The sequence below is a fragment of the Rhinolophus sinicus genome, linkage group LG01, assembly GCF_036562045.2.
Source record: "Rhinolophus sinicus isolate RSC01 linkage group LG01, ASM3656204v1, whole genome shotgun sequence".
Lineage (NCBI taxonomy): Eukaryota > Metazoa > Chordata > Mammalia > Chiroptera > Rhinolophidae > Rhinolophus > Rhinolophus sinicus.
In genome coordinates, this window is record NC_133751.1 from 131,360,631 (window position 1) to 131,388,481 (window position 27,851).

Consider the following 27,851-nt stretch of genomic DNA (forward strand, 5'->3'; position numbering starts at 1 on the left):
TCAAAGTTTTTGCTAAAACTTGTGTACATACACACACTCACTTAAATGTGGCTATATTACACACCTAAACACTTAAGAGTGTGTGTGTGTGTGTGTGTGTGTGTGTGTGTGTGTGATATCACAGTTTTTAGCTAGGACTTCAATTAGAAATTTAAACCTATTAAAAGATAACTTAATTGAATATATTCTTAAAAGATTTTCAGAAAAAAAATATTTTTTCAGGTCTAATCAACTTTTTGAAGAAAATATATGATTATTAATGAATAAAATTGTAAGCATGTTCATTAGAACATTCTCTTTTGCATAATAGAAAATATGCCAAAAAATGGTATCTCATATTCACCTCTCAAAATTAGGTAGATCAGATGAACCATTTGTTTTGCTCAGGAATATTTAATTCTTGAATGGTAAAAATCTAATCTGCATTTCTAGTCATTTGAATTTTTAAAAGCATTGACCTAATTTATAGTGCATACTATCATGTACTTTTCTGTAGAGCATTTAATACTAGAAATGATAAATTGATAGAAAATATGTACAATTGTTGCATAATGCTATCACGTTGTATTCTGACTACTAAAATTCAGAAATCTCATTATGCTTTACATATAGATTGAATCATGTCAGTCTTTTGAGTTAAATTATTTAAGAAAAAAAGCCATTCATTTTGTATAGCCAAGGGGTTTATAAAATCATAAGCATTTCTATCTATACATAACTTAGTCTGCATTTGAAATTTGAATTTGTAATCATAATAAGTTTTCCAACCATTTTCACAGATTACAGAAGATTGTTTCCTTCAAGACTTCCAAAAAACAGATCATATCAAACGTTACCTTTCTTTGGAATGGACTTCAGTTAACATTTATTTGTCTGAGTAATCTTCTTCTGATTTCTGATACAATGTGTTTTCTGCCTTTTACTGGGATGGAAATATCCCAATATTTTCAGTATCTATGAATATGCTTTCAAAATATTCTGCTATCACACGGCTATCTCCTTCCATTTGGTTCACTGATAACAGGGTTACAAATAGGGAACATATAGTTTGATTTGAGTATTTTTTTTCTTTCACCTACTGATTCAAAGAAATAAATTAATGTTCTATATTCTGCTTAGGGAAAAGTCTTGAGTTCATTTTTTCTAAGGGTGGGGAATTCTCATGTCAGTATCATTTAATATTCATATTAAAACTTTGATAAAAAAATTGCATGTTCATTAATCTAATGAATGATGAGCTTGTGACCATAAAAGAGCAAATACAATACAAGGCAGAGTAATTCATAAGGGTAGAAAATCAATTCTTTATGCATAAGATAGATTTCAGAGGAATAAATACAAATAGTCCAGGTAATAACTGAATAAACTATGTAACACATCATTTGGAAAACATATATATTTATGATTTTTGAAATTGTCTACTTCAATACTATAGTTATTTTTCAGATGAATAAGCTGAGACTCAGAGATGTAACCGATCTCTCAAGTTAAAGTCTAAATTTTGTCACATTGTAGGTGCATGGCCGTAGGTAAGTCATTTAATTGTTCTAGAATGCATACTGCTCATTAAATAAAGGTGTTATGTATGGCTTTATTCCATATTTATAGTATTGAGATACTGGGATTATAATAAGGTTTAGGAAGCAAAGTTAAACAATTGCCCTCATCAGTAACCTTAAGTACTTTTAAAAAAACAAATGCATAGGTTCAATTTTCCATGGAATGCTTACTGACTTAGAACATCATATTAAAACTCACATCTCAGAGGTTCCAACCTATAATCATGACATTTAGTTAGCTATACTGGGCTCCTAGAAAATGTACCCTACTGTTACCCTCTTGGGTAGGTATAAGAAGAGAGAGAGAAAAAAAAAACAAAACAAACAACAAAGAAACAGGAAGACTAGATGATACAATACAGATAATCACCACCATTAAAAGATTAAATGAAGTTTCATATCCTATTAGAAAAAGGCTCATCAATAGCTTCGACATCAGTTACAAAATATTCTATACCACATTAATGAAAATAAAGATTAAAATAATGCACGCAAGTAAGTATATAATATACAAATGAAATATATACATTTATATTTTGTGTGTATAAAAGTAAAAACCTAATTACCAAACATTAAACAAATTTCACCTCTGACCTACAATAAACACTATTCACTAAAGGACACTGATTATATATTATCAAACTCTCCCAGGATAAAATCAAAATGGTTGTCAAATCATTTTCACTGAAAAGTTATATTAAAAATAATTTAGATTTAAGTATTTTTAGCAACTATGAAATTCAGACAAGAGCAAATTGCAAATGATTTTAATGTGATAATATGCATAATAGAGAACATCTTGCTAATCATATCATCAAAAACATCCTTGTCATCGTCAACATCATAACCGTCATTATCCTCATATTCCTGTTAATAACAGGCACCTAGATAGTACTTGCTATGTGCCAAAAACTGTTAATACTACTCTCTCTCTCTCTCTCTCTCTCTCTCTCTCTCTCTCTATATATATATATATATATATATATATATATATATATATATATATATATATTCTTCAGTAAAACTTTATGAAATGAAGAGTATAGAGAGGCTAAGAAGCTAGTAAGCAGCAGGAACAAGATTGAAACCCTGGTAGTGTAACTATGATACACACTCTTATCTCTTCATTAATAGATACAATTGTACCATAGGAACAATGTTTTTGCAAAGCAAACTTCTGCTTTAGAGATAAAGAAAGCTAAAGCTAGCCAAGACTCTTAGTTGGCCTTTTGGTCTGATAAAGAAAAAGGAGATTACATGTGAGCAATGGAGAGCAGAGTGATCTACTAAATTTCTTGGTTCTGTCCAAGAATGTTCTTAATATAACTAAAGCTATTGTGTAACATTATGTACAAGGAGGAAGAAATGAAGAAGCAACTCTGATATATACGGATTTTTACTCACAGTTAATTTAATCTCACCTGAATTTGAAAGCTAATATTGCTTCTTTTAAAATCAATTTCTTGCTATCTATTACTGATAAAAATATGTCCCAGATTTTTATCAAACGGGATTTATATAGTTCAAATCTTTATGATAGGGCTGGCCCGGTGGCTCAGGGGGTTGAAGCTCCATTCTCCTATCTCCGAAGGATGCCGGTTCGATTCCCACATGGGCCAGTGGGCTCTCAACCACAAGGTTGCCAGTTCGATTCCTCGAGTCCCGCAAGGGATGGTGGGCAGCGCCCCCTGCAACTAACGATTGAACGTGACACCTTGAGCTGAGCTGCCACTGAGATCCCAGATGGCTCAGTTGGTTGGAGCACGTCTTCTCAACCACAAGGTTGCCTGTTTGACTGCCACAAGGGATGGCTGAGCTGCACCCTCCACAACTAAGACTGAAGGGACAGCAACTTGAAGCTGAACGGCACCCTCCACAACCAGGATTGAAGGGACAACAGCTTGACTTGAAAAAAAAAGCCCTGGAAGTACACACTGTTCCCCAATAAAGTTCTGTTCCCCTTCCCCAGTAAAAGCTTAAAAAAAAAAAAATCTTTATGATAGATCCCACTGCAAAAGGTAGTGAGGGCTTTCAGATATGTATTATACAACTGATTCTTTTCAAATACAAAGCTTCAATTACATCCTACGGTGATAGTACTTGACTTTTTGGTTGTGTGGGAATGGGCCAGGACCCATAAAGATGAGTATTTATCTGTCATTTTTCTCCCAGGTTACTTCAAAATATAAAATACACAATAACTTGACATACACTAAAACAAAAACAACAACAACAACAAAAAAAGAGAGTCTATGATCACAAATCTAAATAAATTTTCTAGTTTACTTTTCTCAAAAGTACTAATCATGATAATCAACACGTCCAACATATACCAGCAAAAAATATTGCTCTGTTTTGGATGTTCCCTAAAATATAGTTATCAGGAGTCAGAAAAAATGGTTACACTATGGAGCTGATCTCTTGCCCTAGAAGATGAACGTATTTCTCACATTGTTAAAAATGAAACAATTCTCTCTCCATATTTTTGACAGTCTATTTTCTAACATAAAAACAATTAATGGTTCCTAATCTCATCTCATGATGAAAGAAATCTCATGTTCATAATATATTGTTTAACATTATAAATATAAAATGTTCTAGAAATGCTTGGTATCATTCATTACCATTCTTATATAGCTAAGTTAAATACATTAACACAAAAACGTAACAGAATGAAATTAAAAATAAATTATATGAAGGTATGAGAAGAAATGAGTAGAGAAATGTTTTATTTCTATATAGGGAGAATTGGGGGGAATCACTGGATATATTAATTACCTCCTATAATCAGATATTGTGATTGATGTATTAAAATTAAACAGGAAGGTGAAAAGATGTAAGCCTTCAGATAACCAATGTTATTTACTTACAATCAAGCCACTGTTTGCTTGCCTTTTTTCTCTGTCATGGACCCTTTTGTAGAAAATGCCGCCTGGATTAAACTGAGTACTCCAAATAATCATATCTCTTTGATAATACACATCCATCCCTGTTATCCTTGAATTATGTTCAGTATGAGAAATTTGTTGATGATCGCCACTGTAGTTGAATGGATATATAAAACCCAGGATATCAGTGTCATTAGCAATGTAGAGAACTTGATCTTCAGAGCCTGGAGATTATTATAATAAAATACAAAAATAAAGTAAATTTCAACTAATGTAAAATTAATTATTGTTCTGTTAAATTATCTTGAATTCTTAACACAGTTTCTTGCTCAATAAAAATGACCAACTTTATACATTCTTTTAATCTTCATGACATTTTTAAAATTTAATTTATTGGGGTGACAATGGTTAATAAAATTACATAGGTTTCAAGTGTACATTTTGATAATACATCATCTGTATACCACATTGTGTTTACCACCCAGAGTCAGTTCTCTTTCCATCACCATATGTTTGACCCCCTTTACCCTCTTCGACCAGCCCCCCACCCCTTACACTCTGGTAACCATTAAATTGTTGTCTATGTCTATGAGTTTTTGTTTCTTTGTTTGTTTGTCTTGTTCCTTTGTTGCTTTCAGTTTTATAATCCACATATGAGTGAAGTCAATATGGTTCTCTAATTTTTCTGTCACCATATGCCAAAATTAACTCCAAATGGATCAAAGACCTAAACATAAGACGTGACACAATAAGCTGCATAGAAGAAAGCATAGGTACTAAACTTATAGATCATTGATTCAAAGAGGATTTTATGAATTTGACCTCAAAGGTAAGGGAAGTAAAAGCTAAAATAAATGAATGGGACTATATCAAACTAAAAAGCTTCTGCACAGCAAAAGAAACCATGAACAAGACAAAGAGGAAACCAACCAAATGGGAGAAGATATTTGCAAACAAAGCCTCCAATAACGGGACGATATCCAAATATAGAAGGTGCCAAAAAAATGTACATACATTTTAAGAAAGGAAAAAACTGTATTAAAATTGCAATACTCAAAATACATCAATAACAAAAGATGAATACAAGTCATGTGTATACATTTTTATGGCACACCTGGTATATAAGGCACTCATACAACTTAACAACAGAAAATAATCCAATTAAAAAAGGACCTGATCGTGTTATTTTTAATATACAGTTACCTATGCATTTCTAAGAGTTATTAATGTAGATTTTCTTAGGGCACAGCTTATCTTATGACTAGAAATTAGATATTTATAGCAAACATAGATTTATGAAGAGGGATTTCTATTTGATAAGTCACAAGATATTCTGTTCTGCTGTTTTCTCAATATTCAGATGCTATATTGTGTGTTCATTAAGCTTCAAACATTTCTGAGCATTTAGTTTGTGCACTTGAGAGATCATCACCTTAGGCTAACAAATGAAAATTAAGATATGAAGAATCTTCTTCTTCCAATATTCACATATCTTAAGTATTCTTTTATTTTTATTATACAAAGATATCAATATTTATTACATTAAAGTGCCATCATCTCAATGTTATCTAGAATCTTGCTAAGTGGAATTCTTGGGCCTAAAGTTTTGATACCTACAATACAATGCTGATATCATACGCATACTGAGACAAGTAAAACCCTAAAGCAAATCCTGAAAGTATTAATTAAAATATTAATGAAAACATAAAGATTAAATTGCACGTATAATACCTGCAAATTTGCAAAAATAATAATGCATGAGGGGTAGTTCAGCTCTATAGGTTTAAGAGCTTTCAGTGAAAGTTTACTATGGAGCAGGCACTAGTTAAGCCTTTCACAATTTATCTCCTCCTCTTACAACAACTGTGGAAAGTAGGTATTACTATTCCTATTTTACAGATATGGAACTGAGGCTCAGAAAGTTAAATAATTCCCCACGGCCACACAGAAAAGTGTAATGCTGGGATTCAAATACAGGTATATCTAACTTCATAGCCCATGCTTGATCCACTCAATCATGCTGTCTTCCTCTTGTGATAACTATTTTATTAACATTGTCCGATAATGCTCTATAGCTAACAATATTTAAGTCTCAATATTATTTAGTAAAAACATATTTGCATTAAAATCCATATCTAAAAATGTCTGAAATCCATATCTGTCATTTAATTTTAAAAAATGATATACTTAAATGGAGGTGGTCTGAATTTGAAAGCATAAATTTATTTTAAACCCTTTTAAAGTCTTACTCAAAAGTCCATTCTCCTTGTAATGATTATCTTTAACCTGCTAGTTTGATCCATAGTGTAATTTCTCAAATACACTGAGAGTAGGCCATAAAGATACTTTACATTCTATTACATTGGCTTTTAAACTTTTACACCCTCCTGACAAAATTATTTTAACAGTAACCATGTGTTTGATAGTTGTGTCTATTAATCATCCCAGACTAGATTAATTAAGACTAAAAACAATCCAACTGGCAAAATTAGCAGTAGAAAGGGACTTATTTTATATTATGAGACATGAAGCAACTGCTAAAATATAACACGAACCTTTTTTTGCTGCTAAAATATAACTACTGCTAAAATATAACATGGACCTGTAAGATGTTTACAGCAACATTACACTAACTTTTGAAATAATGGTTATAACTTACCTTTTGCTATGCAGGTGTTATTTCTTTCTTGAAAATTCTGGTCACATAAACATTTATATGATCCTTCCATATTTATACATTGTTGGGAACATGTACCAAAGACCAAACATTCATTAAGGTCTGAAAAGAAGAGCTCATGCTAGCATCATCATACCCACAATTAGTATTTCCATTCTTTCTACATTTCCAAAATGACGAATTTCTTTTCTCTTATTTCAGCTTATTTCTATTTCTTTTGTTGTCCTTTCAAACTCTATTCTGCAACATGTGGAATATTTTTAGGTCATAATAATGCTTTGACAATATTTTCAGTATAATAATTTATCAGTTGTTTGTACATTGGTTGTTAATCCACTTAACTTATTGAAACATCCATTTCAAATTTCCCTACTAATAGCATTCACTCAAATAAACAGGTCATGAAGTTTCCTTTCAAGCTTGTTTCTCATTACCTAACTCTATACCTTTGCACGTGTCATATACTGCTCCTTTGTCCTTGCCCCCCTTTCCACAAAGAATTTCTACTCATCTTTCAAGATCCACTTGACCTGAAGCCTTTCTTGGTCTCCATCGGTATATAGTAGTGATTGCCCATCCCATAGTTTCCACACTCTTTGCTGTTTTGGTATTTTTCTCTTACAGCATTGTTCACACTATATTTCACAAGACGGTTATACATTCATATCCACTACTTGACTGGCAGTCACTTGAGGGCATAAATTATGATTTATTCATTTTTTATTGCCAGCATTTTGCACAATGCCTGGCAGAGAATGAAGATATGGATGTATCTCTAATACATCTCTGGATTCATATAGATGAAGTGATTATGTAACAAGAAGGGCTATGTGAATTAAACAAGAAACCAGATTCCTATATATAAATAAATATATAAATCATAAGTAATAAATAAACAAAGCACAGGCAATATTCTGTGTCTTAGCACATGCCTCTAATTGTAGTGGCTTGAGCAGGTCCAGGATTGAGGTTAGGTGATTTTGGTGAATTATCTACTTTGTCTTTTTTCCTCCTCTTCTTTTGCTTTCTATCAGCATAATTCCTCTGCTGTAATTATGTGGTAAATCTGTGAGATAAACCCTTCCCTTGAATTAGAGAATTTAAAGATAAGTGCAGTAATAATAACTATCTTTAGTTTAGCACTCAACAGTGTTCTAAAGGCTTTTGGCAGAGACAAGGACTTTCCCAGTGACACATGTAAATGACAGTGCCGAGGCTCACACTCAGGCTTTCTGATTATGTGGTCCCTACTCTGATACTTTGCCCAAGGAGAACGTAAGTGCTCTCATGACAATTAATTTATGTTTGAAATGTAGGGTAAAGATTTTTTTAAAAAATATGTTTACTTGTTTTAATGAGCATTATGCCAGGGATTAAGTAAAATAGATATTATCAGCACTGAACCATCAAAAAATATTACAACAAATATTTTTCATTTGTTTGGAACCTGTAATTTTAAACAGGAAGTGATTTGTTACTGTGGGTTTCCTTGGATATGAAATGAAAATAAGCAAAAACCAGCATAATTTGATAAAATCTCAGCTTCCTCACATGGCCCTATAATGGCCAGGATCACCACTTTCTCTTCATTTCTAAAATAATGTCTGTATTATGAGCTTTGGAAGAGAATGGAGGAACCCCATACATGTCCAATCTCTAGACCAGTGTCTTCCACACAACAACTGCTATTCCCTTTCTATGTCTCTTCTGCGATTCTGTTTTTTCTCTTTTCTTTAGACGTTCCAATTGAAGTGTTTTGGTTTTTATATCAAATATCAATTTCTTAAGCTTTTTTTTTCTTTTTTTCTTTTTTTAACTATATAAAGGAAGAGCATAAATTTAAATTCTTTGAATTGCAAATCAAACCAATGTCTATCTTCTCCTCCACACCAAATCAAAACTCCTTTTCTTTACTATTAACTCTCCATTTATTAAATTAAGATGAAAATTTTATTGTTCAAAAGTTACTCATTTACACAACAAAATTTTACAGAAATAGTGGATTCATAGCAATTTAACTCAGTGTAGCTTGGAGGTTATATTTGCCATGAAATATAATTAAAAATAAAGAACATTCTGGGACTAGTATTTCTAAATTCTGTATGTATATACAGGAAACAAAGCCTACTATTCACAAATATGAGCAAATTAATGTTATTTGAAATGAAAATCTTGAAGGGACTTTGTGTGTGTGTAGTGTGTATGTGTGTGTGTATACGTGTGTGGTATGTGTATGTTTATATACAATTGATAAAAAGTGTCTAGGAAACAACAAATATTCTAGGCTTGAAAAATAATTTGCTTTCTTTTTAAAAGAGAGAAAACAAGTCGCCAGTTTTCAGTGTTTCATTTTAATGGAGAAATGAAATGTCATGAATAATCCAAGTAAGTATATTACTCACAATGTACATAAATATGACATGGATACACTTCTTTCCCTTTGGCTGAGTACAATTAATTTTTCCAATGATTCCAATTTGATTGATGTGATGTAAAATCACTTTTTTTTTTATTCAAGAATAACACAAAGAGATAATAGAAAAGGAAGCAGTAGGTGAAAGCATTTTAGGACTTGAATTTATCCTAGATAAACCAGACTTAGATGATTTAGATTTGGCTCTAAACCAATAATATCACTTTTAGTGGAGAAAGTTACAGAAAGTACATATAGGTCTGTATTTTGTAGTTCTATAGTTAAAGACCTGACTTAAATTATATTTACATCTAACTTACATATTTGCTGGCTATCCTACATGCTCAATTTTTAAATGATCTCAAGTACTCGTAAGTTGACAGCGATTTATTTCGATCCCGTCTTTGAATTTTGAAAGACAATTCTTGGTAATACAAAGCACTGTGGTAGACATGGTGTTAGAACAAAAGCCCACAACACTCCAAAAGTGAATTTCCTATTGCAGGACTGCAAATGCTCAACTGGAGAGAAATGGGTCATCATAAACACATTCTTGCATGAAGTGCCTCTAATTCTCCAATTGTTCCAGAACCAGCAATTTCATTATTTGTATTTCAAAACAGAATTGTAACAGTACTATTGAAATTCCTGGAGGTCTGAATCAGCTGCAGGAAAGGCTCCATAGCCTCAGTGACATTAGCTTAGCCTTAAAAATGCACAGGATCTTGATCCCAGGACTTTCACTTTCATAAGTAAACAGGTAGACACACAACATAGACACACAGCATTTTGATGAAAATCAATCTTGTGTCATCTCACAATTTTGCAGCTTTGGGAGTCTTTTAAAACATAAAGATTTAAGAAAAAGCTGTTGAGGAAATGTACTATACCTTCACACTGTCTGTTTTTCATGTTTCTCTGAAATCCAGGCTTACAGCGACAAAAAACAGATGTTTTTATTTGATTACAATATGCATCATCTCCACATGGATTCACATTATCTTCACAGGTATATTCAGTTGGAGCTGGAATTTAAAAATATGATCAAAATTAATATAATTCTAATTCCTGAAGTATTAGTTTATTTATTTATTTTTCTTAATTTTAAATTATATGTATTTTACCATAGATGACTCTTTGAATTTATAAAATTATGGTCTTCTCTCCATATATACCCTTGTTTCTTATAAAGGTACAGAAGAAGATAAAAACTGAATTCATTTACAGAGAATATAGTTTAGAACAAATTGCCAACAGCTAATATTTACAGCTGTTATCAAGCTATGCTACTTTCTAAAAGGAAATCAAGAATCGATGATTCAAATCACAAGCTACCTTTACAGTATTATGATGTATGCATACTACATCCTTCTCTAAGAACCAAGACATCTCTGAGAAACTACCTAGGGGTACATTCAGGAATACAACCAAGGGTACTACCATGTTACCAGAGCAGGTAGACTCAATTGGCAGCTCTTAAACTTTTATAGAATGGACATACGTCTGAGGATTGAGTGTGTAGCATGTTCCAATGGTCATGGGTTGCAACACAGGTTAGCACGGACTCTGAGTTATATGTAGTTCCAGCATAGTTGTTAGAATTTCATTGCTTTATATCCCATTCAGCAAAACATTGTAGAATGCAAATAAAAGAAGGGACATTATTATAGGGGCAACATTAAATTAGCTTTATTTTGCCTAAACAAATCAAATTATTGAGCAATAGGAGAACTTTAATTAGCAGAATTGGAACCATTATTAATCCCCACTAACTCTTGAATATTTTACAATTAAGTAAATTACACCAGTGGAATTATACTATGAATTAGATATATGGGGCCATATCCTGAAACTCATTGCTTCATCATCCAGTGGGGAAAAACTTAGATGCATAAATAAGAAAAAAAAAAAAAAATACTCAAAAGTAGGAAGTATTATGTGGCTTTTATAAGCAACCTTAATTTAGGGTTATAGTTCAATTATTTTTTAATATGGAAAATAAATATCAAACACTATCTAAACACCAAATTCTTAACAGTCAAGGCCTAATAACTCAAGTAACACTGCACTCTAACTGAATAAAATAATGATGGTTTCTTTAAGAATAATTTGTCAACAAATTAAAATTTTAAAACACTGAATAAATTATTAAGACCTTCATTATCACTCAACAAATATCAATGTTTGTGAAATTCAAAAAGTATTAAAATTACATTTTAGAAACTAAAATATTAAGAAGTATAGATTTCTCTGATGACATCAAAGTCTGCCTTAGGATATTGAATTCTCAGCTGTTGCTCCAAAAAGGGTACTCATAGCAAAATCAACCTTTCCCACCTCATCCTTTCTGATATTAAGTGATGTTCAACTTTGCTTTTGGCAAAAGCTTAAAAAAAGGTTATACTTAAGCATATTTTGAAGAACAATTTTTTATCATAGTAGTAAAGAAAATTTTGGTCATATTGAAGCATAAATTGGACTTTACATGTCCCTGCACTTTAACAGAAAACAAACTCACTTATCCTGCAGCCTTGTTCATCTGAACCATCTCCACAGTCATCAAGCTGGTCGCACTGGAGGTCCATGGGGATACATTTTTTATTATTGCAAGCAAATTCATCTTTTTTGCAAGGTCTCACTTTATATGTAAGCTTACCTACAGAGCCATTAAAAATGATTAGTGTTTCACCAAATCAAAACAATTTTACTGAGCACATAACATGTCCAAGACTTTACTAAATGCTGTGAAATACATGGGTCCACAATCCTTTATTTGAAGCTCTTAGGGACAAGTTTTAAAACTCTGAAATGCTTGGATTTTTTGAAAAATAATAATGCATTTACCCGACAGTAAATGCTATCTTATTTCTACAGGAAAATGTTTGGGTATTTAATTTACCCTGAGTGGAATGTTTTAAAATAATGTAAACTGCATCCGGCCAGATCAAGTCGGGGTTTGTTACCAAGTAATTTTGCCACATAATTTAATAAGTCTTTGGTTTTAAGAGTTCTTTTAATTTCAGAATTGTGAAAAAGAGACTGTATACACACACACATGCAATCTATATAAGCGCATTCCACCCCAAGGAGCTATTAAACAGAGAACATTTTTAAACCACTATGTTATTTCTCTCATGCAATATTTTCTTTACTAAAGTGCCTATACCCAACAGAGATTTACAGACTCTGGATAAAGTTCCACAGCTCTACTATGCAAATGAAATGTCAGCAGATTATTTTCATACCCTGGCAGAAGATCAAATGACTGAAAAAAATACCCTGACGCACACGAAAAAAATACTTAAATTTTTTTGAGCTCTAAATTCATTATATTATTGTATAGCTGCCACTGAATCAATTATTTCACATTTAAAGGATTTACCACCACAGTGATCTTCATCTGAGTTGTCCCCACAGTCATCAATCCCATTGCACATTTGTTCAGGCTGCAGGCATATTCTGTTATTTCTGCATCTGTGAGGTCTTGTGGGGGGGCAAAGATATTTGACTGAAAAAAAAAGAAAAAAAGAAAAACCAAAGCAGTTCCTTTGGGTACACTGACTTATGCATAACCATACTTCTTTTGTCTTCCTTTTTTTTGTTTTCTTTCTTTTGAAATCTATAATCTAGATTTTCTGAATGTCTTCTGTTGTGGAAATTGCCTACATGTAGATACCAGAAAAATGTGTGATAACAGAAGCTTGTGATCCTAGTTATTTATATTAACTACAGAAAAGAGTGCACAGCTGTAAAGCCGAATGAAATAAGAAAAAGCCAGACTTCATGGTCTCATTTCCAGCTGCCTTATTTCAGCCTCCTTCACTTAGTGTACCAAATTAATTTATGCCTATGGTTTATACAACATGGCGGGACACTTAGCTATCTGAAAGAGCAATTTCACACAGAATAGAGCTTGAGAAAGCATATGTTATAGACCTAAAACTGAAAATAGGCTATCCAATGAAAAGAATATTTCAACAGTACTAAAGATGGGTTTTTTACTCTACGTCTCTTAAACAGATGTGTAGCAATGTATTTCAGGTGCATAAAGTTATGTTAGTTATTCATTTTTAATGTGTATGTGTGTGTGTGTGGGAGAGAGAAAGAGAGAGAGAGAGAGAGAGAGAGAGAGAGAGAGAGAGAGAGAGACTTAAAGAGGTAACAGTGGAAGCCAGGTAATTGTATTCATCCTTTTCATCCCTACCTCATCAGAAGACTTCCACCGCTAAAGTAGGAAACTTCTCTAATGACTCTTCATCCTCACAGTTGGAATGTTACAGCGTTCTATCCTTGGTCTTCTGATGTTCTCACTCTTACGTTCTCGGCTTAGGTATTCTCATTCATTCTCAAGGGTTTACTTGACTCTATAACCTCAATACTTTCAACTCTAATTGCAACATCTCACAATTAATATTCCCTCAGGAATTTTAAATTCAAGTTCAAAGCTTAATTTTTTATCATCTTTCCTTGAATCCCTTCCCTCCAAACATAAGATTTGTCTTATTTGCATAGCTCTGTTAGAGGCACATCATAGCCACAAGTGTGGGGCTATTCTAAATGCATTCGTCTCATTGACCTTCAACTGTGATTAGTCAACAAGTTCAGCTGATATTGCTCCAAACTTGCCCTCTTCTTTCCATGCATGACAATTATAATCACCACAGCTTGGCACTTTATTATCTCTTACAGAGATAACTTTAGTAGATTCCTAAATGCCTCAGGTTTATTGTCCAACCTAAGATCCTTCAAAAGCCACCAGAATAATCCACTAACACATTAATCTGATCATCTCTTCCATAACTATTCAGAATAGAATTTAAAATACTTTAAATGACATAATAGACTTATTGTTACCTTGTCCATATCACTCCTACAGACTTTTCCCTTGTCACTTTTGATATTCTAGCAATATCACTTTATTAGTTCCTTAAATATACCATAGTTCTTGTTTCCTGACCTCCTTGCTTTAGTTGAAATTTGTTTGTTACTCCAACCATAATTCCTCCCCCTTAGGTCTTTTAGGAATGTCTCTTAAATTGTTCAAACCTCATGTTATTACATGTTTGAAGATATCCTTGTTTCCTACTACAGCTTCCAGAACTTTGTTACCACATCTTCATGCGCCATTATTTAAAATAAACGGAAACCAGAAACCGCTATTTTGAGGGTGAGGTATTTGAATATACCTCTTCTTATTTATATTTTCTCAACAACCTCATTAATATCACTCCTTCCCTAATTCAGTGACGACTGTAGCACCTACTCTTATGGTTATTTTTCTTCATCTACATTCATTCCATCATCCTAGATGGTTTCAACATCCAAATGAGCAAACCAACTGTTAACTGGGGCTCTTAGCTCCTTGAGTTTGTCATATACATTGTTCTTTCACTCCGATTCACCTAGGCCACCCACTCTCCTAGGAGGCTGTGGTCATTGGTTGATTTGAATAAATTTCTCTTCATTCAGCCACTGACAATTCCTGAGGCTTGCAGGTAGGAACACTAATTGGTACACATGGGTGCAGCTGGATTTGCTATTTCCTCCAATTACTTTGTTTACAAAGCCACTAATTTTAGTGTTTCAAATTCTGATCACATTCTCCTATTTTTGCATCTTTTCAATTCAACCACTCTCATTAAGATACTCACTCAGCCTTAGCTGAAATATAAAGCTAAAACCTCAGCCTTAGCCCATCGACACATTTACCTTTGACCTTTTACCAATGTTTCTTTACTTCCTTCTCTATTGACATTAGATTCCATTTCCCATATTTTAATAAACTCATTTGATAAATATTTAAGGGTAACCTATTATACGTTGTACATTGTTCTAAGCACTCAATAGAAACTCACTTTTGTCCAAATAATCTGGATTTTCTGGCCCTTTCTCTTTTTCATCTTAGTTATCTAACAAAACCCCAAACTTGGATGAGTAAACCACCTGCTATCCCAATGTCTACATCTAGGAGATTCAGGAATTTTACAGATGATAACGTCACAAGGCTAACTGATACCACAAATATAAATATTTATCAGTGCCAGATGGGCCCTGACTATTACTTAAGAACTGTATTTCTTAAGTAATATATTTATATGCCGAAAAAATATGTACAAGTGGACACTTTGGTCAACGTTGCTCAAGCAGTAGTTCGTCATAATCAAAAGTGCTGGACGCTGCTGGTAACCATTTTGAGCACCTCTTGTAATTGCAGAAGTCAAACATGACTTGTATTCATCTTTTGTTATTGGTATATATTGAGTATTACAATTTTAATACTGTTTTCCTTTCTTAAAATGTATATACATATTTTGGCACCCTCTGTGTGTATATATATACAAAGTATTAAAGTATCCATCTATATTACTCTCTTACTCTTTGCAATAATAATTCAAATGTTTGCATTACTTTCAAGCCTCCTTAGAATACCAAACTTTCACATTCTATATATGAATGTGTTCCTACTGCATACATTTAAAAAAAGCAGAAATAAAATGACAGGAAATGTGTTAACATCTTGTTAAATGACTGCACAGCTACCTGAATCTACACATAGACTATCAACTCATTCAACTCATTTCAACATTTTTTAATAACAGTGAAGGGGCCACTATTATGTAAAACTAATTTTTTCACCTGTGCCAAAACTCATTTTCCCAGCTTGCCTAGGAACAATTCCATCTTCCTTGAAACATTTTCTTACCTTGGTATTTCTTTTGCCACACTGCTTTGTTATTGTTGATATTGTTTTGCTAATTCTTTTATGGTCACTCACATAAGTGTTTTTTGAGTGCTCATATTTATTTAGATGTTTGGTATCCCTCGATATGCTATCCTAATCCCTTCTCTAATGCTTTACTCACACCCAGCGTAACTCTCACACATTTCTTTGTATTTATTACCACATTTTATGCTAACTCTCAAACTTACACTTGCGTGTCTCCTCAAATGCATCTCAAAGCATGCTTTTAATCTTACTTGCAAAACTGTTCCCCTACCTATGTTCTCCATCATTCAATTGTGCAAGCCAAAAACACCCTATAAATTACATTTGGCAACTTCCTCTCCCTCGCCCCTACATACCATCCATTATATAATCCAATTAATTTTGCCTTTTAAATCACCTTCAAATCTGTGTATACTTTACCATCATGTGTTGTCATTATTTTAATTTAAGCTATCAGTGTAACTTGCCTACAGTACTGCAATTGTCTTAACTAGCCTTGCTCCTCTCTTTCCAATATTTGTAAAATATATGCATAAATATTACCATGTGCCTTTTCCACTTAAAATCATTTAGTATTTTAATTGCTTTTATGCTAAATATGAAAATCCCTACCAAACCTCACAAGGTTTCAGGTATCTCTCCTATCTCTTCAGTTTCATCCTAAGCCAACATCTACCTTGCTCTGTCTCTCCAGGCACAGGATCTTTCAATTCCTACAGTAAGAGAAGATTTGCTCTGCCTCAAGGCCTTTCCACATCGTGTTTCCTTTGCCTATAGCATTGCGTCATCCACACAATCACACACCCATCCCTTTCACCTACTTGGCTCTCAGATTCAAACTAAAATGTTATTTCTCACTGAAGTTTGAATAAAATCCTCCCATTCTACACATAAATTATAATTTATGATGCTTTTTCTTCAATGCGTGTATCATAGTTTGTGCCTATATATTTTTGTAATCAGCATCACTCTTCCACTAGATTCTCAGCTGTGTGAAGTTTGAGTCCATGTTTGTTTCTCTCATCATTTATCACCAAAATAAATCACAGTATCTAGCATAACAAATATTTATTTAATTAATGAATACTTTTTCTCCACACTGTTCACTATGCCTTTTAGTATAGGTCCTTCAAAACTGTAGCTTTCTGAATTTCCCTTTAGGCAGAGTTCATCTTACGCCTCTCTGGCTTACCTGTACCTTTTCCTACCACTGCTGGAAATAGTGTATAGAAAATATATTTATCTAATCAGAATAATACCTCCTTGTCAAAAAGAACCACGTGCTTTTCACTTTTTTATCCCAAATACTTGGCACAGTCGCTGGTACATAATAGTTTGGCTTGATGTTGACACTGATGACTGAGACGAATGCAAAAATCATTCAGATAATCAAGGTTGACGTATTTTACAACTTTCCCAGCAGTTGTGTGGCATGTCACTGAGAGTTATTTCCTGGCCTTGGAAGTGGTCCTAGGGGGTGTGACTCTGAAGCCCCCCCAAAGGTCAATTAGTTACCAAAACATTTCCTATTCCACCTAGTTTTATGCTGAAGTGGAATCTGGCTACATAAACTAATATTTTTTCATGTAAATGGTTCAGAAACAATATACTCTCTGGTGATTTTCTAGAGTCCAGTTTGTAAGATTATGTAAAGAACTGACATTGAAACTTAGTTATAAGCTCTCATCAGTTGTACCTACAGAGAACATTCTGCAAAGACTTTTTGAAGTTTTAAGTCTTTTTAAAAATAAAGCTGCTTTCAAGTTTTGGACTTCTTATTCAACTGTAACCTCAGTAGTCAATGTCATCATCTGTATTGGTTTTACTTGATGCATCAAACAGAACAAAGAATTTATGTACATACATTCATGTTATGTTTTCTTTAATTTACCTGATGTGCAATTAAGTCATATCTGAAGTAGTGGTAGCTTTAAATTAGAGGTGAAATTACCTTTCTTGCTGAAATTAGATACAAAGAATGAGAATAGGAACTAAAAATGCTTACCAAATATAAGAAATATCTTCTTTTGATTATCTAAAATTGTACATTTAAAGTTGTTGGTTGCATATGTGTTCTTATGACAAGTATCAGTGAAAAGTAACTTGAATTAGAATCAATAACTATTTTTAAGATTTTCAGATTTAAATATAAAATAATTCCTAATTTCATTCATCTGCCTAACATTTGTATTGCATATCTATACCTTTACATCTATATATCGATATCAATATAGATAGATACAGATACAGATCTTCCTTCTCTAAACATCAGCCTCAGTTGTGGGTGACATGTGGAGCTACATGATTTTATTATTTACACTTTTTCCATGTACTTATCTGTCAAAGTTAATTGTTTTGGACTAAAGCACCAATGAGGCATGAAGACACAGTCTTTATATTAACCTAACTAAATTCAAAAGGTAAACTACTCTAAATCCTCTCAGACAGACCATAATCTAATAGTGTTGACACATGAAAGTTCAGATTTAGGAGGACTCTCAATAAAGGCATAAACTTTGAACAGAGTAATCTCTTATAACCGGAACAAAACTTGTATCTGTGGTTATATTTTATCTACCTAAGCCCAGGACTGTAGAATGTGTGGTTCATCTCACCACTCCCTTGATCCATGCTAATACATTAGATAAGGAGATGAGAGTACAATATAAAGACACATGAAATGTCATACCGCACATATCAGGGGCTTCATCAGAGTTGTCTCCACAGTCGTCTTCTCCATCACATACCCAGAAATGTAGTTTACAAAGGGAATTATTGCAAAGGAACTCATCTGCTCTACATATATTTCCTCCTTTAATTTAAAACAAAGAAAATGAAATAGAGATATAGCATAAATAAAGTCAGTCAGCATGACACATATTCTTCTAATTCTCAGCAAAGCAACTACAAATATATGTATGTGTGTGTGTGTGTGTATAAATGTATACACACCCACATGGGTACAGGTAACATCCAAATTGTTTTTAAAAAGGCATTCATGGTTTATTTTTCAAAACAGTCCGATATTACCATCATGTATATCATATTTGTTTAAAGAATATTGATAAAATGGTTGAAGAAAGTCGTGTCAAATCTAAATTTTTTTCCACATACGTTGTATGTTATTGAGTGTGAGGAAACTTTACTTTTAAATTGTATAAATTTTCATTATTAAAAATTGTATTGTTTTGTAAAGAAAAGATACCAAACATTTAGATAATTCAGCTGTATCTATAAAGTGACAAACTGAATTACTGAAAACAGAATATCAGTAAAAAAACTTTTGTAGTCAAAAAGAAACAATTTTCTAATGGAAGGGAGAAATTGGCAGTGTGGTAAAACAATAATTATTCTTATAAGAATTGTACAATAGGGTACCCTAATTTTTGTAATTTTAAATGTTTGCATTTTTCCTCTTTTCACAGTTAAACAGGATCAAGAATACAGAGATATTCTATCATACAATTAAGTACATTTACCACACGCAAAGGACAAAAAGTACTAATAACTGCTGGTTATAAGTCTAGATATGTAGCAATATACACTGGAAACTACAATCGTTGGGGAACTAGGAACTTGCTTTGTTTTGCTTTGGATAAGTCTATTAATTTCTCTGGAACTCAGTGTCTTCATATATTACAAATGAGGTATGGTGAAGGTGATTTATAAGGTCATATCTGCAAGCTGTACTTGGGGAAACAACACAAAGAAATTTGATGGGAATTTAGAATTAATATAAATAAGACTGCTGTCAGAGAATTACATTACCTGTTTAAGCTCATACATAAGGTAAGAAGCATGGTTTCTACAATGGCCAGATTTGATGATTGAAGGTATTGACATATTTTAAAAAGGATACGTTCGTTAAAACATGGGGAATACCTAAGAAGAAGCATTGCTCATTTTGTGGATGCCCTACAGAGGGAATAATGAGCCTAGGCTTGTGAGGGTCAAATAGCTCTTATTCTGAGTTTTGACTTGCACACAAATTCCTAATAATTCACTTCCAGTAGCAAAGATTTAACTTAGGGAATGACAGAATCAGATTTGAATTTTAGAATGATTAACACAGTTATAGTGTAGAGAACTTGGAAATGAAGATAGTAAGAGTAAAGCCAATAGTGGAGAAAAAAAAAGACCGATTTGAATAGGGGTTGAAGCAATCCAGAAAATAACTGATGGTAATATGACTTAGAGTAGCTATGTTTGAGAGCTCTTCAGGAGGTAGAATCCTCGGAATATGGTAGCTAAATAGATAAGCGTGGCAAAGGAGAGTGAGGAGTCAAACAATACTCAATTTTTGGTTTATTTGGACAATTTGATGAATGTTGGTGTTGTTCGATACATAAAGAAACACAGCAGGTGGAGCAGAAGTAATCAAAATAATGATGATTCACTTAAGGTACTGGTAAGACTACCACGTGATGATACTTAGCAGGCTAATGGATAAACATGTTTGAAATATGGGGTAAGTTTCTAAGCTGTAAATGTATAGCTGGAAATGATCAGTTGTAGTTATTATTTGAACTTTAGAAGAGAACACAGAGATAATCAGGATTTAAAGAATGGATGCATAAAGAGGAGTCCATAAGAGTTGAACTAGCCAGAGCAGTTGGAGAAATACCTGGAAAGTGTTCTAACTATAAGGTCATAGTAGGCACTTTATAATAATGCTAACACAGTAGCTTTAGTGAGGGTGGGTTTAGAAAATATTTGTTGTTGGTTATCATCAGATAAAGAATTAATAGTTAGCATAGTCACATATTTCCAGATGTTTGGCCTTAAATGAGACGAAGAAGGAGAAAAGTTGGGTGGGTAAGAGCATAGCTGCTTGTATGGAGGAAAACAAGTATCTGAACACATTTAAATGCTTCTGAAAATAACTCAGTACACAAAGTAGGGTTGAGAATAAGGAAAAAAAAAAGTAATTGATATAATGATTTCCTTCAAAATTCAGAAATTGTGAAGAATTTGAGATCTAAACCAAACTAAAAAGATTATCCTTAAATGAGAGGTGAGACATGTCTTCCATTTTAATAGGAAGGTAAGAGGAATGGCTAGGCACAGCTCTGGGTATCTTTGTTAATTTGGTTGCCAGATGTTGAAAAAAAAGCTCATGATTTATTATTGCTGTGAAATAACAGATAAGAAAGAAAGTCAATTCACTAAAAATCTTCCATGTTTAGAAGGAAAAGGGTAAAGAAATATAGGTAGATTGCTCAGAATCTTGAATGATAATTGAACCTGGGCCCAATAAAAATTTTAGTGCTATCTGTCAGAATAGTCGTAAGATTTTCTGCAAAAAATGCTTAACAGAACTGGTATAGCTTAACTGGCATTTTTGAGGACTAACAGACTCTAAGATATAGATAAAGGGAGGTCTTTGTTGAGAACATCAGGGTGAATCACGTATCACCATTCTAACAGTACAATGTCTGGCATCAGGGTGCCCTTTTCTTTCAAACATCTGCAATGTTCATCTCTAAAATTCCCTCATTCTAAAAATAATCTCAATTACCAAAACCCAGGCAATAAAATATATTACCATTTAACAATTCTCTGTCTGAAAACAATAACAAAGATAAAATGCACAGTCATCAGTTCTAAAGAAAACCAAGATATGAGTGTTGGCTTAATTCCGTATCAAAATCAATAGAATATATAAAGAAAGAGTTGTGTTCTTTTAGAATAAAGACTCTACAGTTTAAATCTCATTGCATGTTCCATTTTACAACAGATTACGTTCAAACAAAATCTGTGAACTCGACATCTTCTGATTATTTTAGAAAACTCCTATTTGTAGCATATCAGTATTGTTGACAGGAAAAAATGAGTTTACTAAAGTATCACATTAGATGATGGAATTTTTTTCTCATGAGTGTTGGATGTGCCACTATTTTATTGAGCAGAAGAGAAATAAAAATGAAATCACAACTGTAACAGAAAGGTAAAATTTTATGATAAGCTCCTAAAGGCTTCCTATTGTACTACAAAGAATTTGCATTTCAAAAAATGTACCACTGTGGCTACCATGACATCCCCAGTCGAACTTAAAGTGCTTATTTTGAAATGGCAGGAAGCAAGCATAAACCACAAAAGAGATATAATTTAAAAGAGATTAGCTGAATTAAAATCGCAGTTTCCTAGTCATGTTCTTGATCAGCTCTACAGGAGGTTCATTAGAATATAAAAACTTACGCATTAAGTAACAACAACCTATGTTTAAATATACCTGAGCCCTTAACAGGCTCATAAATATCTGGACAAGTGCATCACTACAGAAAATAAGCATTTAGAATTCTCATCCTATTTTGGGTTGGCAGAAGCTGTATAATAATGTTTTATAATTTCCATATATAATGTCCACATTTTTAGGCTGATGATTACTAAAAAGAGTAACTCTCAATCTTTTCCACCAAAATTGCCAAGAGGAGTAAAGTTTGGGAGCTCAAGCCAAAAGGAACACCAACTTGCCTTGAGGCAACATGTAAATGCTGCTTTTAATTCCATAGTATTTGGATGTAAATGTAAATACTTCTAATTCCATAGTATCTTGGATTTCAGTCTTTTCAAAGCAAACCAGTAAAACTGATTCACTTGGAAAATGTCCCATACTTGTCTAGCTCCTAACACTCACCTCTGGTTAGCTCATAGTTCCAGATTTGAGATGAATGGAAATTAGATTTAATGGAAGAGGTGTTGATTCAGCCATTCCATTTTCTTAATGCCTTGATGAACATTTATTTAATACCTAAACAACTTTCCAGACATAAATTAAATACTAGAAATCTGAACTTGATCATGCCTTAAGGTATATCAATACAAGATCAAACACTTGAACCACCAAGATATTTCATTAGAATTTAATTATGGGGGGGGAGGAGGGGGAACCTCAAGAAAAGTTAGAGGCATGAGTAGAGTGGTAGAGTGGGGAGGGAAGCTTTGACACATTTTGAATGATTGAATTAAAGATTCTCAACTCTCAATTCAGTAAGTTTAAACATTTAACAGGATAATTTTAAATCTAAAAGACACTTCAGATTTCAAATACTATAATGTTCAAGTTTTTACTGTGTTGTTTGATTTTTTTAAACCTGGGTTCCTTTGTCAAAACAGTTCTTATGAAACACGCCATTTGCTAAATACAGACAAATCCTGACAAGACTGCCCCCCCCCCCCGCTCACACACACACACACACACACACACTCTTTCCAGATATTCCAACAACTCTTGGAGATATTTCATTGTGGTTGGATTTGATAGTATGAAAAAATGAGCACAGAAAGGTTCATGGAGATAAGAAAAGAAACTAGATCTGCTGATTCTCATTTCAATAAATTCTCTGTGTTATTATGTAGTACAAATCCTATCAATCTCCTGCTACTTTTGTTAATATATATAATATATATTATATATATATTTGCTATATTATATATATATTTGCTATATATATTATATATAATATACATATATGTGTTATATATATTATATAATATATTATGCATAATATATGTTACATATATATAACATACATATATGTACCTATACATATATGTATATAAGTATACATATACACATATATACATATATGTATATATACATACATACATGTATGTGTGTGTATATGCATACATATACATATGTGTGTATATATATATATATATATATATATATATATATATATATATATTTGAGGATTCCTTCAAAGCCTTGGAAAACTTCTCATTATGCTTGGTATTAAAACCAAGTTTTATAGCATAACTCTTCAATTACTGTGGTTCCTAAGAAGTTAAACTGTCCCTCACCTTTATGACTTTGTAAATAAGGATCCCCTGTCTGAAATGTAGTTTCTTGTTCTGTTTGCATACCTAATCACTGGCATCAAGAAACTTCAACAAGGGAAAGTTGGTCAAGTAAAACAGAAGTCACTATATTCGAAGGAAGAATATGATACCAGGAATGCAATCAAAGGGTGGCTAGGGAAATTGCAAAACACACTACAATTTGGTTGAAGACAGTAGCAATTGAGATGGACTTGAAAGAACAGACAGAATTTTTATTGGCAAAGGTATTAATCAGGGTGGTGGAAATAACAAAAGGATCAGGAAACATGTTGAAAGCATATAGGATGTTGCTAGAATATTTCCAGTTTGGCTAGGATATATGATATATAAAGCAGAGTAGTAGAATATAAGACTGGGGGATAAAATGGCATCCTTCTCATGTAAATCTGACTGCCAGGGTGAGTTATTTGTATATAACCAGGAAGGAAGAGCTTTGAATAAAGATTGGCATAATCCGAGTAACACGTAAACAAAATGAACCTGGTAGGGAGAGTAAGATGTATTGAAGACAAGTAAGGTGATATTACATGAGCTGAAGCAGGAAGCAAAGGAAAAAGAAATACTGATAACAGTGACTGAAGTTGAGGGGGTGGAATTTACTAGCTAGAAAATGGAAAAAGAGGAATAACTTAATTATTTTGTCTCAAAGTCTTTGCATATTAGACTACAGAAGATTGTTAGTGACAGACTGTCCACAAAGTTTGCTCTATCTAGAGTGAACAGTTACAGAAAGTGAGTGTGAGAAATTAACCAAAAGCAGAAATAGCTATTATGGAAGTTTAACCTTTTCTGGCTCTCTATAATGTACTGCCGATTCCAAATGAGAACTAGGATTTCTTCTGCTGTATATAACAATACTTTATCAGGTTTTGGGATAGAAATATCACCCAAATTATTTGATATAATATTAGAGAAAGTAGAAAACATTTTTCCCTGAGTGACTAGATATTTACAGAACTAAATACTTTAGATACATTTAAACTATGTAAACCTTGAGTGCCTGTTCAAATGCCTTGCAACATATGCCAATATCTGGTACCATCTATGTTGATGATATTCCAAATATTCAAAATGTAAAGTCCATTGCGATACTTTCATAAGCAGGTTAATTTTTTTTATTTAAATAATATATTTAACATTATGAAAACGGTAAGAATTATGTAATTTGAAGTCATTATAAGCTTTACCACGCAATTTCTTTGCTTTCATTTCATTAATTTTAAAGTAATAATGATTACTGTTGTTAATGTGATAACTTACAACTAAAAAATTGTTAACTGTCAGGAAATACCTTCAAATAACTGGAAAATAATATACTATAAAGCCCAAAGGTATCTTCCAGACTGACAAAAATATGTAGGTCGTTTTCTTAACCATGCGGCAAAATGGAAATCTGCCGCATTTTGGACACATCCTATAACCTATATATGAACTAGCATATTAGTATGTGTAATAGTACACTATGTGCTGTTTTTATTCACTCAGAACAAGGCAAGCAACGTAGAAGAGAAATGTATTCTGAAAAGATTTTTGTCATTGGTTCTAGTGGCTATGTTCCCCGAGCTCTTTTAGTATCCCTAACCCTGAGCAGCAGCTAGTCCAAAATTCATGCTCATGGTAGGCACTCAATAAACACTTGCATTTTGGTTGCCTTTGGTGTACAAAGACTGACGTTTTTCTCTGAAAATGATCCAGATGTTGCTTATTTAGAACAGGCTATTCTACACTAAAACTAGAAAGAGTAAACAGAAGCATTTAATGATCCTGTCCTCTGATTTTAACACACTATATATTCTCCACAGCACTCTAACTGCCATTATTTTATTTATGGCGCGCGCACACACACACGCACACACAGATACCTTACCTTTGTCACAGTTCTCTTCATCACTGCCATCCACACAGTCGTGAACGCCATCACACAGCCACCGAATTGGGATACAGTGGGCTCTATTTTTGCATCGGAACTGATCTTCCTTACATTCAGTCACACAGTCCATCTGCGTAAATACAAAAGGCACTGCAGTTTTTATTAATTATAATGATACTGTCACAGGCAAAACAAACAGGCAGCTCACAATACTGGAGATTTATTATACTGTGGGCTTTCTTTTACTTTGAATTAATGAATACAACCTCTATAAATGACAATGGGGTTTAATATATGGACAGCATGAAGATCCAGGTATTTGTGGAAATTACTGTATTTAATGTACTTGTCCTAACATTTTAGACAGTGCTGAGAATCAAGATTCTGTCTCTTTATTTTTATTACATTGCTTTCCCAAATGTAATTCATGTAATTTAGAGATTTTAATAAAATTATAGGTTTTACCTCATCAGAACCATCAGCACAATCATATTCTCCATTACATTTCAAAGACGCTGAAATACATCCTCCACTGGTACATATATATTCACTTGAGGAGCAGGTAGGAGAAGCTGAATGCAATTATAAGTGGAGATTTAGATTCAGTAAAAAAGAATGACTGGTTTGATAGATAAAAACACATATAAGCACATCAAATTTTATAGGTAGTAATGAAAATAGTTTATATCACTTACACTATATTCAACATTTGATAGCAAATATTTGTTTAAAATGTGCTTTACAACATTGTTGCATTGTATTAAAAAATACTGCAATGATATAATAGCCTGTTCAGTAAGTATTACACTCACTAATCTAAAGAAAAAAGGAAAATAAAAACCTTCCTATCCTCCTTCCCTTTGAATTTAAAGAGTTAAATAAATTTTTCATAATTTTAAATTGAATTATTTAAAAGATAATAGCCTTACATTATTTTCAAAAGTGTAATAGGATTTAGCGATCCTGGGAAATGTTAATTCATATATGCGTTGTATAAATCTAACAGTGGAAATCTTGGCAGGTTCTCCTAGACACTGTGATAGCTATTTGGTTATGTTGACATCAGTATCATATTTGTATCAGTTTCAAGAAGGATTTTGGTTTTGGCATTTTCAATATGAATATATGTGTAATTAAGAGTCTATAGAATTTGAAGTATTCCTTTATGATACAGAAAATACAAATAATAGTTGATAAATAAGATCATATCAGTACCCAATCTAATTAACGGACATAAGAATTATGACAGCTGCCTTTGGCTATGTGTTTGAGTTTGTAAGGCTTACATTCAAACCTCTGGGGTTTTGGCCTTATATTAGGCCATTAGGTAGCCAAGCGTACTCACACAATGACTTTGTGGTGTGACTTGCGCATTCAAGGGATATTAAAAATATTTTTCCATTTGTTTTAATTTCTGTTAATTGACAATGTTTGCCTAGGGATTTGTAGTACGAAGGAGTCGAAGAACATGTCTGGATTCAGTAAGAGAAAAGCTCAGATCTATTAGAAGTATGGACCACGGGCATGGTACTGGAACATGATAATGCATGTGCCTTGTGCCTGCTATTTTGACCTAGTATCTCAAAGTAATGTTTTCATGGTTATACATAGATTATAGTATAATTTTCCTAGCGATTTCCTTCTATAAGATAATGTTTTTAAAGTAGCTAGGTATAAAAATTAAGTTTTAATAAGAATATTTACAGAGTCATATTTAAGAAATAGAAATGCATAAATTGGGTGTTATTTTTTTTTTCTTATATTCTCGTTTTGCTTACTAATTTTATATTGATTTTGGACCAAGATGTAAATAAAAAGAATACACTTAAGTTTTTTCTCAGTTGGTATCATGTTTAAATTATTACATTCTGT

The 27,851-nt window shown here is 32.8% G+C and overlaps 1 protein-coding gene across 5 annotated transcripts in view; it reads right to left on the bottom strand.

Annotated features, from left to right (window-relative positions):
- LRP1B (LDL receptor related protein 1B) overlaps positions 1–27,851 on the bottom strand; it is a 1,798,389-nt gene that overhangs the window by 102,249 nt on the left and 1,668,289 nt on the right. For 4 of the 5 annotated variants that reach the window (XM_074335786.1, XM_074335783.1, XM_074335779.1 and 1 more), the window contains 8 exons: positions 26,445–26,551; positions 25,977–26,109; positions 18,954–19,076; positions 12,920–13,045; positions 12,056–12,193; positions 10,428–10,562; positions 7,107–7,226; positions 4,430–4,671 (listed from right to left, as the gene is read on the bottom strand). In XM_074335786.1, coding sequence (XP_074191887.1) covers positions 4,430–4,671; positions 7,107–7,226; positions 10,428–10,562; positions 12,056–12,193; positions 12,920–13,045; positions 18,954–19,076; positions 25,977–26,109; positions 26,445–26,551 — 1,124 coding nt within the window. The remainder of the gene's footprint in view (positions 1–4,429; positions 4,672–7,106; positions 7,227–10,427; positions 10,563–12,055; positions 12,194–12,919; positions 13,046–18,953; positions 19,077–25,976; positions 26,110–26,444; positions 26,552–27,851) is intronic. The other variant, XR_012497488.1, reaches the window with a different exon arrangement.